The sequence below is a fragment of the Paracoccidioides brasiliensis genome (assembly GCF_000150735.1).
Source record: "Paracoccidioides brasiliensis Pb18 unplaced genomic scaffold supercont2.8, whole genome shotgun sequence".
Taxonomy (NCBI): Eukaryota; Fungi; Ascomycota; class Eurotiomycetes; order Onygenales; family Ajellomycetaceae; genus Paracoccidioides; species Paracoccidioides brasiliensis.
Window position 1 is genome coordinate 516,189 of NW_011371365.1, and position 12,019 is coordinate 528,207.

The window sequence follows — 12,019 nt, forward strand, 5'->3', positions numbered from 1 at the left end:
CGCAGGATCAATTGAAACCACAGTTTGAGAGGTTTGCCGGAGTTAGAACAATGAATTCACTGAATAGTTACTTGTAAAAAGAAGAGCTCAAATGTTGCTGAGCTTGCTGATGAAGATGATCATTTGAAGTGGATGAATCTGATGTTGATGATGTTGATGATGTTGAATGTGTTAAACTAGTTAACTAGTTAGCCATGTGGGAAAAAAGTATGCAGTCCAAGATTCCAAGGTGTTTGGACCATTCTCACCAATCAATACAAATTATCCACAGTAACTAAGCTACTTACATACGTAAAAACTACAGGACCTTAGAATTCTTGGTATCTTAGCTTACATCCCCCTTAATTTTACCTCATTTCATTTTCCCAGGGCCGGGGAACTGTGGCCGCCCGCTTGTCGGTAACTCCCCCTCTCGTCCCGGCGTGTTGGGCGTTGCCGAAAGTACAGTTTCTTATCCACAAGCAACTAGTATGTACGCAGAGGGTTGCGGGGGATGTAGGACAGGATGCACAGTACACCACCATATCTACATCCACATAGCAACCAGCAATTGCTGCAATCCAATTTTATGCCAGAATATAAAGATCCAATATCCATAAAATATAGGCCCGAAACTGGTAAATACAACGTGCATCATAATTAAAAAGAACCTACAGACAAGAAACAAAACATGCAGATAAAAAACACTAAAAAGAAACAGAACCATATAAAAAAATAAACAAGATGGGGATAATAAAAATTAATACCAAAAGTAAAAGAAATACACGCACCCAAAGACTACATACACCAAAACCATCACTCACAGACCTCAACCCGATCCCAGGCGAAAAAATAACACCAAGAAACTGCATTAGTCGATATCAGCAAATTCATCACTCGACCCGTCATCAAAATCATCCTCATCCTCATCCTCATCCTCATTGCTATCATCCTCAATTACATACGTAGGCTTCCTCGCCATCGTCGCGGCCCGGCGAGCCGGACGACCTCCCCTAGCCGGCGGATTAGCTTTCCTACTGGCCACTGGAGCAACCAAATCATCACTAGCATCCGAATCGTTGTGCTTCCTGACAGTAGGAGAGTCGAGGATGTCATTGGCCATTGCATCGATATCGTCATCGGAAAGCCCGCCAGCTAGCATCTTTGCTTTGGCCTTTTTCGCAGCATATGCCTTGGCTGCGGGGGAAAGAACTGTTTTCTTGGCTGGCGCTGCTGTGTGCTTGGCTGCAACTTTTTTGCCTTTGGACTGTGTTGTGCTGGCAGATGCTTTGTTTGTCTTTGCAGCGGGCTTTGCGGTACCAGCTTTCGCTTTGGAAGCAATCGATTTTGAAGTTACTGGCTTAGAGAGGGCAACTTCTTCCACTTCATTGTCTTCATCCTCATCATTGGAGTGCTTTGAATCCTTCGGCTTCACCAGAAGAGACCTCCTGGGTGAATTCTGTGGAATCAACTTAGAGTAATCTGTTTCATCAGGATCAAAGTCGGTATTAACGGCTTTGGGAGTTCTTGTTGTCGGTTTGGATCCAGCACTAGTTCCGGGACGCGAAAGTTCAGAGAAGAGGGTTCGTGACTCGGATAATGGGTCAGCCGTCCCACCAATTCCTTTGACCATTTGACTAACATCTCCCAGCAAGTCGATGTCGTTATCACTGTCAGATCCAGTCGAATCATCGAACGTAATGGGTTTTCTATTTGCTTTTGCTTGACGTTGGGGTGTCCTCGAAATAATTTCCACATCCGAATCATCCCTGTCATTCAGCGGTACCTTCTTAGGCGGAGGAGCTGCTATCCTAGGAGTCCTCTTTCCGGGCAAAGGTGCAGGCTTTGGCTCAACAAAATCGCTTTCATCTGAAACTGACCATTCCTGCTTCAAGGCTTGAGGACCCGATTTCTTTGAAGGCGCCACCACCTCCAGATCGCTAAGTTTGCCTGGTTTATCAACATTTACAGTGTCGGCAGGTTTGAGGGCTGGTGAAGCTGCTCTGGATTTTTGAGCAGGCATTACTTCTGGTTCGAATTCATCGAAATCACTCAACCCATCGAGCTCAACAAGTCTCGCTGCTTTAGATGCGGCAGCTCTTGGCTTTCTGAGTGGCGGTCTTTCTGGTTTTCCTTCATCCAAATCACTCGCGTCATCTGCACCCACGCCTTGGGCCGGTTTAGGGTTGGGAGCAGGTTTACTAAGATAGCTGAGAAGATTGCCTTGGGGCTTTGAGCGATTAACCGTCGTCGCTTTGGATGATTTCTTCGTTTTAGGAAGATCGAAATCGCTATCATCATCATGGGCAGCTTTGCGTTTTTTAGGGCCTTTGACAGCAGTCTTGAGCTTCGAGGACACTCGACGAACACTCTTAGCGCTCTTGGCTCGGCGACGACCTTCATCTTCGAGCTGGAATTTCCACTCCGCGATAAAGTCATCAAGGTCTTTCCTCCAGATATCTTCCTTTGACAATTTGATAAGGTTGTCAACCTCTATTTCTTTCTCTCCAATCTGACGACGGAGTTTTTCGACTCTTTCCTGAGTCAAGGACCACAGAGGCATCTATTTCCATTTGTTAGCAACCAAAAATCACTGCTAACGAAGAACAAAATGTACTTACCGCAAACAAATAGTCATAAGAATCAGCTCCAAGTTCCGCATCGTCGCTATCGCTCTTTTCTTCATTATCATCCTCTTCGACAACCGGGGCGGTCTCACCCGATTTGGCAGCATCTGAAATTTTGGAGAAGGCTTTGAACCCCTTCTCTTTCAACTCCTGGATGAGCTTTGCCTTGGGCTTCTTAGATATGACAAGTTTCCCGTCGATGATCATCTGAATAAATCGAGCCTGGTTGCTTAATTTGTCGAGATCCCGTTGCAACTGCGAAAGTTGATATTGCTATTGTAGTGTTAACAAAATTCAACTAATAATTATGCGTAAACATTCAAGAATATTAATAAAATACCTTTCGTTTTTCATAAAACTTAATTCTGACAGAATAGAACTCTCTTAGGATATCTTCAGGTGAGTCATATTTGGTAATCCGACCTTCTGGATCAAAAGCAACCAAATTCGAAGTGGCAATCGTCTTGGACAGCTTGAACTTCTCCTCCAGACCTTCAGCGATTGCTTTCGCGGCATGCTTCTCATCTAACTGAATTACAAAGTGGACCTTGGTGTGGGTATTGTAATCCTTGTAATCCTTGATGAATGAGGGGACCTTTTCTGCCTTGATGATTTCCTCAAGTCTGTCCTTGAAGTCTTGAGTCCAACACCGGATGGGCAGCTCGGTGATTTCAACTTCATTTTCGCCGACTTGTGAGATTCTTCCGCTGAATTTGTATCGCTCCCCGCCAAGTGAGACGACCTCGCCGGTAAAACCTCGGAACCAAGGTTGCATGGGTACAAGCGGTTCCCCATCCATGAGACACTTCAAGTTTGCGACAATGTCCTCTGGATTGTAGTTAGGGATGGAAGTACTCCAACCCGTTCCAATACCGTCGGCGCCGTTAATCAAAACCAAGGGAACGACTGGAACATAAATCTCAGGCTCAATGGTATGCCCGTCGTCAACATTGTATGTCAAGAGAGGCTCGTCCGCAGGATGGAATATCCGTCTCGCGAAAGGTGAAAGTCGAGTATATATATAACGTGCGCTTGCACTGTCAGATCCTCCTTGTAGACGGCTACCGAAGTTTCCACTTGGCTCCAAGCAGTTGACATTGTTTGATCCCACAAAAGTCTGAGCAAGGCCCACGATGGTTTGTTGCAGTGAGACATCTCCATGTTGATAGGCAGTCATTCCAGAAACATATCCGGCAAGTTCAACAACTTTGATATCCTTTCTGACGTTGCGTTTGAAACAGGTATATAACACTTTCCGTTGACCGGGCTTCAAGCCGTCAACAACAGAAGGTATGGATCGTATGTTGTCAGCCATACTGAATAGAATCAATTCCTTATTAATAAAATCGGTGTAGGTGATCTCTTCCGTCGTATGGTCAAGAAAAGTGCCCGGTTTAAACTGACGGAGCCACTCTTTGCGTTCATCAGCTTTCTTTTTGGAAAATGCGAGGTCTATAAGTTGCGCCTCATTGTCCTGCATGACATGGAATTGTTTGAGATGCTTATCCAAGTCTTGGAAATAGATCTCAGCATCTTCTGTCGTACTGGTACCCAGACCCTTGTAGTACTTCTTCTCCCACCGGCGATCGTGGCCATGAATCTCCTTCCATGTCTCATACTCTTGCATTGTAAAGAAAGATTTGGAGATGATTGGATTTTTGGGATCTCCTTTCCACACTTTTACGATAGGGGTGATAAATTCGATCAAGAACTGTGGGATTTTAAGCAAGCTTGGAAATGCCACCTGAAGGAAGTTGATTAATAAACCCTTGATATGGCTACCGTCATGATCTTGATCAGTCATGATCATAAGATGCCCATAGCGGAGGCCCTTCGTGTCAGTGTACTCCTTTTTGTGCTGTAGTCCAAGGAAGTTTTTGATGTTCTGGATTTCCGCATTTTTGGATATCTGATCGACAGAGGCGTCCCGGACGTTGAGCATCTTTCCTCGAAGGGGGAACACGCCAAATAGATCAGGTCCAACTATTGCTCGACCGGCCATAGCCAATCCCTTTGCGGAATCTCCCTCAGTAAGAATGAGAGTACAGTGGTGGCCCTCTTTAGTTCCAGCTTTGTTAGCATCGGTAAGTTTTGGATTGTTCATGCGTGATCGTCGATTGCCGTCCGACTTCTTAAGGATTTGATCCGCTTTCTTCTCAGCGAAATGCATAATATTTTCCATAACTTGGGTTTTGATGACCTTTTTGAGAAATTCCTCTGACAGCACGATCTTGCTTCCAAATTGGCTCGGCTTCGTTGTCAACTGTTCCTTGGTTTGTGAGGTAAATGCAGGATTGACAATCTGAGAATTGACAAACACGAATATGTGATTCCGGATTTGGGCGGGTTTGAGGCTTGCGCCAGTCTTGTTCCTCTTCTTCACTGTTTCGGCAAGTCTGTTACATATCTGGTCGGCGACTGCATTGACATGAGAGCCACCCGATGTTGTCGCAATGGAGTTGACAAAGGACACCTGCTGAAACGAGCCATCGGATACGGCAAAGCCAACTTCCCAGCGAGGGTCGGGATTGTCAAGGAGGATTTCAGTTTTGTCCTTGGCGGCCTCCTCGCCCCGCTCCTTTTTGATGGCGTTGGTATACATGGCCATGTACTGTTTGAAATTGCGGACGGGAATACGAGACCCGTTAAGTTTCACAATGACCTTACAAGTTCCTGCCATGTCATAAACTCTTCGCTTTACCAGGGCCTCGAAGTCATCATCGACTCCCTCCATTCCAAACTTTTTGAAGTCTGGCGTGAATGTGACCTTGGTGTAATCTTGACCCTTGCAATCAGTAATCTTTGCCTTGCCCATCTTGGACATGTTATTCGTCCAAGTTTGCTTGTATTTCTTGTTTTGCCTCGAGTCCGCTGTTTCGATGGTAAACTCCGTGCTGAAGATATTACAGAGTTTCGCACCGTAGCCGTTTCGCCCACCAGTTACCTTTTGCTGCATGTCATTGTAGTTGGACGAGGTGAGAAGGTGGCCAAAGATCAGTTCGGGAATGTAGAGTTTCTCTTTCTAACTATTTTGTTAGCGCATTGTTTTGGGGGGGGTTGGATTGGTTAGACGTGTATTGCAAGGCATGGCTAAGGAAGAGTAGGCGTACCGCGTGTATCTCGATTGGAATACCACGACCATTATTCCAGACACTTATTTCACCTGATTCCCTGTTTAGAGTGACTCGGATTTCGTCCATGTTTTTGTCATTGTGCTTGTTGTCGGCGGCATTGACAAGGATCTCGTCAAATATTTTGTAGAGACCAGGGACGTAGGAGACCTCTCTGTACTCCATTGCTTCAGATTCCGAGTTGTATACCCACATTTGACTGGTAGAGCGCTCGATGGATCCGATGTAGGTGTCTGGACGTTTGATGATGTGTTCTAGTTGGGTGAGCTGTACAGATTTCGAGCGGTCAGCAGAATCCAATCCTCCAACTTTTGGGAAAGTGATGTGTATATATATATATATATATATATATATATATAGCATGCATCACTTACTTTCTGGTACCTCTCGCTGCTATCTGTTGGCGCAGCGACACCATCCGTTCTGAATGATTCATTTTCTACATTTGAGAGAGGGTTCGCGGCAGACTTTTTGGAACCTGAAGCCTTCTTTCCCTTATTTGAAGCAGCAGCATTTGGGGGGGTGGCTGAGAGGACTGATGCATCATCTAGTGTGGCGGATCTATCGATCTCAGAAAATTCATCCTCCGTGTCCACCTTGGCCTTCTTCTTGAATGCTGCTGCTGCTGCGGATTTTGGGGCAGCTTTCGGTTTCGCAGAAGCCTTGGTCGTATTCTTAGCTGGTGCTTTTGTTTTGCTGGCGGTAGTAGCTGTCTTTTTGACAGCCTTTGCCTTTGGTTTCTGTGGGCGAGGGTTCATCAGCTACATCAACTACATCCTTTGACCATGTCAAGAGAAGAGGGATAGATGTACAGGAGCCTCAGGGACAAAATCAGAGCTGGCGCCATCGTCATCAAAGACGGAGTCCGAGGGAGAATCCATGCTCACCGCAGTGAGATGGGGGGCGAGGGCGCGGGCAGGTTTGGCTTCAGAGAGCGCGTAGACGAGCAGATGAACGAACGGATAGCGACAGCCAACGAGGGTATTACTCAATGTCTGACAACAGGAGAGAGGGATGATCTCTCCTTGCGTAAACGAGTGTCTAAGCTGCAGGAAGAGACGTGGGGAGAGAAGAGGGAAGAGAGAAGACAGAAGAGAGAGGAGACAAGAGACAAGAGACAAGTGGAAGGGGGAGCATTTGTTGGTTGGATAATCTGCCGGGCGTCGCGCGTGGTTGAAAACCCGGAACAAGAGTTGAAGCGCTGACTCAGCAGAGTCCTTGCCCAAAGCGGCAAAACAACAACACAGCCAGTCCGCTTTCAGACTAGCGTGTTCCCTGTTCCCCTGCGGCAGGCAGTTGCGCCCCGACGCCGCTTTGGTTTGTCCGGGTCGAACGAACCCTTTGGCTACAAACATCGTAATAAGCCATGAATGAATGAATATAATACACAGTTCCAGGTAAATCGGATGACTTTCTGGTTTCTTCTCCTTTGCCTCTTTTTGCTTTCCTCCCCATCACTTTGTTTTGTTCAGATCCATTTTGTTGTCGAAGTTGAGACTATACAGACGGAATAGTCATTCATTCAGAGAGCGCCAGAGACAAGCATAGCTTTCTTCATATTTCCCCCCCAGGAGAGATATGCTCAGCCGTTGCAGCGGAATTGTGTATAGAATCATTCTAAGTCTGGACTTAAATGTATGCTTCCTTTTGTATACTATCTTCCATGGTAAGAAGAGACTGCATGTCACAGCTTTCATTAACCGTCGTTGTTCACTCACTCAATCTTCAAGCATTTCGAAACAGATAGCCCAACAATTTTGAGCTGGCCTCTCCTACATCAGCAGCCTTCATGCTCTTTGAATCACACAGTGTTTCTCTAGGATTAAACATCTGACACTACTGTGTTTGAGAATGATAATGCCTTTCACCAAGTCTTTGCGAGGATATGCTCCTACTTATGCAATTGTGGTGTTTTTGTTCGGTAACTGACTCGGCTTCTTATGATGGTTTCGAGGTGTTGTTCTTTCATATCAACACAAGCTGTTGAGCTTCTATAACCAAATACCCACTCCCTCCTTTTTCCTTTCCTCCCCGTAACCCAGGGCAATCTTTCGTGCAGCATCTATTACCTAAGACTGGTAGTTCCAAGATTCCATTGACCTACCGGAAATCTATATACGCACGTGAACTGCCCCCCCCCCCCCCTCCATCTCACCTGTACGGCCGATATATAGCCTGTTCCAGACAAACTTTACTGCTATTGCGCTACCCTAGGCCATTGTGTCGTCGATCCTTTGGTGGAACCACGTTGGACCTGCTGATCCTATCTAAGGTCATACATACTAAATACCCCGTTGGATTCGATTTCACATCTTTACATTTCCTGGAGGCGATATTGACGGTTGACGTTGACGTTTATTTTTATTTTTATTTTTTTTTTCTTTATTGCTCCCTCCCTTTCCCTCTCAAATGAATGCCATTGGCACTGGACTTCCCGTCCAGTTGCTCAATTCGTACGTTTGATGTTGCCCACGCACCCCTTCGGACTCATTAATGATTCCGTATGGATAGTTTGGAGATATCCTCAAACGCCAGAGACGTACCTACGCATCAATGGAGTCCGAAGTTTCCTCGATTGAGAGCTGTGGGTTGGATCAAAATGCATTCATACAATTTCTAATTTTTCCCTAAAATTATTTTGCTCTCATCGGCCCCTTTGGTGGAGTGATATATACCACCTTGCAGTTCTAGGGCCATCACATGAATTCTCCAGATGCTTTGGGAAAATGTGAAATTTAGAATATGAGATATTCACAACCAGCAACATTTCTCCTGAGAGCAAGAGTCCGCAATCATCCGGGCCATTTTTCCGGCAACGTTGTGGTTTTGTTTGGAGAAAGTATGACGTGGATTAGGGGGCTATTTAATGGTGACGCAGAGGCTGGATTCACACGTTGCGGTAAAGTCTCTATATCTGGATGAAATTTCCGGCTCATCGGACTGTTAATTATTCAGCCATACAAAATCAATATCAATTAATGGGTCTCAGCTTCACGTAGCCGTCGTTTTGAAGTGGCCCGTCCTCTCGTTTCAAGGCATACCTAGTAAATACACTCTACCAACTCCAACCTTGATTTTCTTCCGGTCCATGAGACGTATCCCCCCCCTCGACTGCTGTTCTTCAAGGTTCTCCTTGTTTTAGCCGTTTGGGGCCATTTTCCACAGTCCAATTTTCCTTCCGTCGTTGTTCGTTTGTCGATCTGTATATCTCATGTTTGGGTCTTCCACGCGGCATGTAGGGCGTAACCATGGGTCAACAGAAGCCATTTAAGTGGTAACTGGAACTAGAAACTAGGATCGACAAGCCATCAAGCCATCAAGCCATCCCCACATCGTAAATCGTTCCGCATAAAACACCTAGGACTTCGTCATCATTGAAATCGCAACAATCTAACAAGCTGCTCATAAATCGTGGCTCGACAGTCGAAATAGAATTTCGCAATCCAATAAAGGACTGCTAGTGATAGTGTAAAAAAAAAAAAAAAAAAAAAAAAAAAAAAAAAAAGAAGAGAGAATGAGGGATAGTCATCCTTTGTTTTCCTACCAACATGTTTTGCAAAAAGAAATGGCAAATTTTGATAGGGTCTCGTGGTTAGAGGCGCAGCTCCGCAAATCATATAAGTACACACAAACACAATACTCGTATAAACTAGCCCAGGGCTCCGAGTCCACCAACCAAACTATTTTGATCGTCGTTCCATTTGATCTGGTAATAGTTTAAATAAGAAGCGGTGGGTGTGCTGGTTGCCAATACCGTGTTTGGATCTCCTTGGCTGAGACTGGTAGCCAATTAATAGTTCCTGCATATGTTAGAATTCTTGGCTTGTTAATTCGGCCTCATTAACAACAGCTCTATGAAATAAAGCATATGGCAACACCGTTTGTTCTGGAAGCATGCAACGTTGGCAGACTTGCAGCCTGGTCAATCGGGGCTGAAGAATATGCACCGCTAACCTAGCCTTGAGAGCTTTACGGGTGGAATATTCCCACTTCCCCCCCGCAGACCTGGGCGGATTTATCCAGAGCGTCGCACCAACCCCTCGAGCGCCTTGAACGCTACTCAACCGGTTCACAGCACAGTTGGCCATCCAATAAACGGAGAGGTTCACCCAAAGCATCTGAGTGAAGGGAGCAGCAGGCGGAGAGGGTTGGTTGCATCTTGCTCACATGTGCCTCGACTCCTGAGATATTTAGCTGTGCTAATTTTTTTCTTGTCTAACATAGCTTGTCCCAACTTTATACGCCCTCAAAAGATAAAATAATTTTTCCTTCAGTTCAAAGTTAGGAAGTCTCTTCCCGCACATTCATTTGTGTTTGGAGGGTGTGAGGGGAAGCAGTCCATAAATGAAACTTTTCCACGAATCATGCCATTTCATGTTAGTTAGGTGGAAGAAATGTATCAAATTCGTGGTGGCCCCACCTGAGGGAGCGAGATGCCACACTGGGATTTTCACTCAACCCCGTATTTGTGCAAGGAAGCATTCACTGTGCAGCATGGAACAACGAACAGGAAAGAGGATACCCACGACGAGCCTTGATAAAAATATGCCTCGATTCGGAAAATTGGACGAGGATGTTTCCCCACATTCCATGACTGCAGATCACTCAAGATAACGGGCTGCTGGAGATTTTTTGGGACCTCGTGTTGAATGTTTCATGATCCATTTAGAGAAACATACTGCTACACAATGGAAGACATTTTCTGAGAGAGGTGGTGTCTAATAGAAACCTAATCGATTGGAGCTCCATGAATGAGGTATAAAAGGGGAGTGTAATCCATTTGCAGCATCCTCATTTATATTCGTATCATCATTATTCCCGCTGAAGAGCCATCCCATCTAAGACCAAAGCTTACCTGAGTCCAAAAGAAACATCCACTCCAATAAAGCAAGAAGAAAAAATGAAGCTCAATCTCTTTCTCATCTGTCTCATCTCAGGCCTTACCCCTATCTTCGGGGCTCCTGAGTTGGAGAAAAAGAATGCCGGTAAGCCCCGGCAGAATCAAAACTCCCCGTGCAGCATTTCATTCGGATAACGTGTTTTATTCACAACAGCAAATGCGCTAGATACATCCCCAGCCACCAAAGGCACAGGCGACGTCCTCGCTGATGGTATGTGTTGCAATAATTTTTTTTTTTTTTTTTTTTTTTTTTGGTCGTAGCTCCCTCCTCCCTCGCACCCCCTCTCACGTTTACATTCAACGAGGATTGCGTGGAACTGACATCTCTTTCTTCGGTCTGGTTAGCTTGCTATTGGTGCGAAGGAGTGTGCGCTGGTTATTACTGCTGCGACCCACGTCCGAACTGCTTCTATTCCTCAGGCAGTTGCTGGTGTTCTGTCTAGTTTGGCAATTCTCCTGATTACCAACCGTGGAAAAGCCGCACTAGGATGCATGGGAGCGATTCCATGTGATATAGGGGAAGTTGGAATGGCTTTATGTTAGGCGGTGGAATTCTAGAGAGAGAACACTGAACATTTCTTTATGCCGTATTTGAAGTGCCTGATGTCGCTCGTTAGTCTTGGAGGAAAAGTTGATTGAAACGGATAGCATGAAAACCGCATGTAAAGAAACCCAGCAGAGGTTTCGTGTTTTCAGTCACTGAGAAATGAAGGCTGTGAATACACTTTTGAGTCATCCAAGTGAACAAATCATTTTCGGGAATTTATCATCACAATTACTAGTGAAATACCGCAAGCTTAGCAACTAAGTGAAAAACAACTCCACCCACACACCTGGCAGGTAGCCTGAGCCTACGGCTACATTGAATACTCTTCTTGGGCATTCTGACAAACTTGGTGAGCACAGATCGTGACATCTCTGCAAATGACATGTTCAACCCTCGTTAACTTTAATCCGCTTGCAAGGCAAAGGAATCAAATGTAAGGTCTTGCAGTGTTTTGAACTCAAAACGCGTCTCAGAGCTCTCTGGTCATCCACTCCGTCTGACAGCCTTGAAAGGGTCGCCAGCCCTCGAAGCGAGCTCCAACAGACAGACATTCGTCTGATCTTTGGGCGGCTCTATTGTTGGCAATATATGTTGAGCTACAAAGCGTGGAAGTCGTTAGAAAATATACAAACCTTGAGTAGAGGTCGCACTTGAGGGTAAAGACTCTTTAGGCTTTAGCTAGACGACAGGACTTGGACCTCGCATGCTGAATAGTCACGAGTGTGATGCATGGATGAACAGGATTAAATGCTGCCTTTATGCGACACCTAAATCGTTTCCTTTGAGGTGCATATGTTGTCTGTTTCGGTTCGTATCTCCATGGATACCTTCAGGA

The 12,019-nt window shown here is 45.5% G+C and overlaps 1 protein-coding gene across 1 annotated transcript; it reads right to left on the reverse strand.

Annotated features, from left to right (window-relative positions):
• Positions 1 to 850: 850 nt before the first annotated feature.
• On the reverse strand, positions 851 to 7,092 carry PADG_06339 (DNA topoisomerase 2; the record flags this gene model as incomplete). The annotated part of the gene is made up of 6 exons (XM_010763396.1): positions 851 to 2,542; positions 2,601 to 2,879; positions 2,947 to 5,628; positions 5,717 to 6,004; positions 6,112 to 6,477; positions 6,550 to 7,092. 6 exons carry the CDS (start codon positions 7,090 to 7,092, stop codon positions 851 to 853), a joined length of 5,850 nt encoding a protein of 1,949 aa, XP_010761698.1.
• Between the last annotated feature and the right edge of the window lie 4,927 nt (positions 7,093 to 12,019).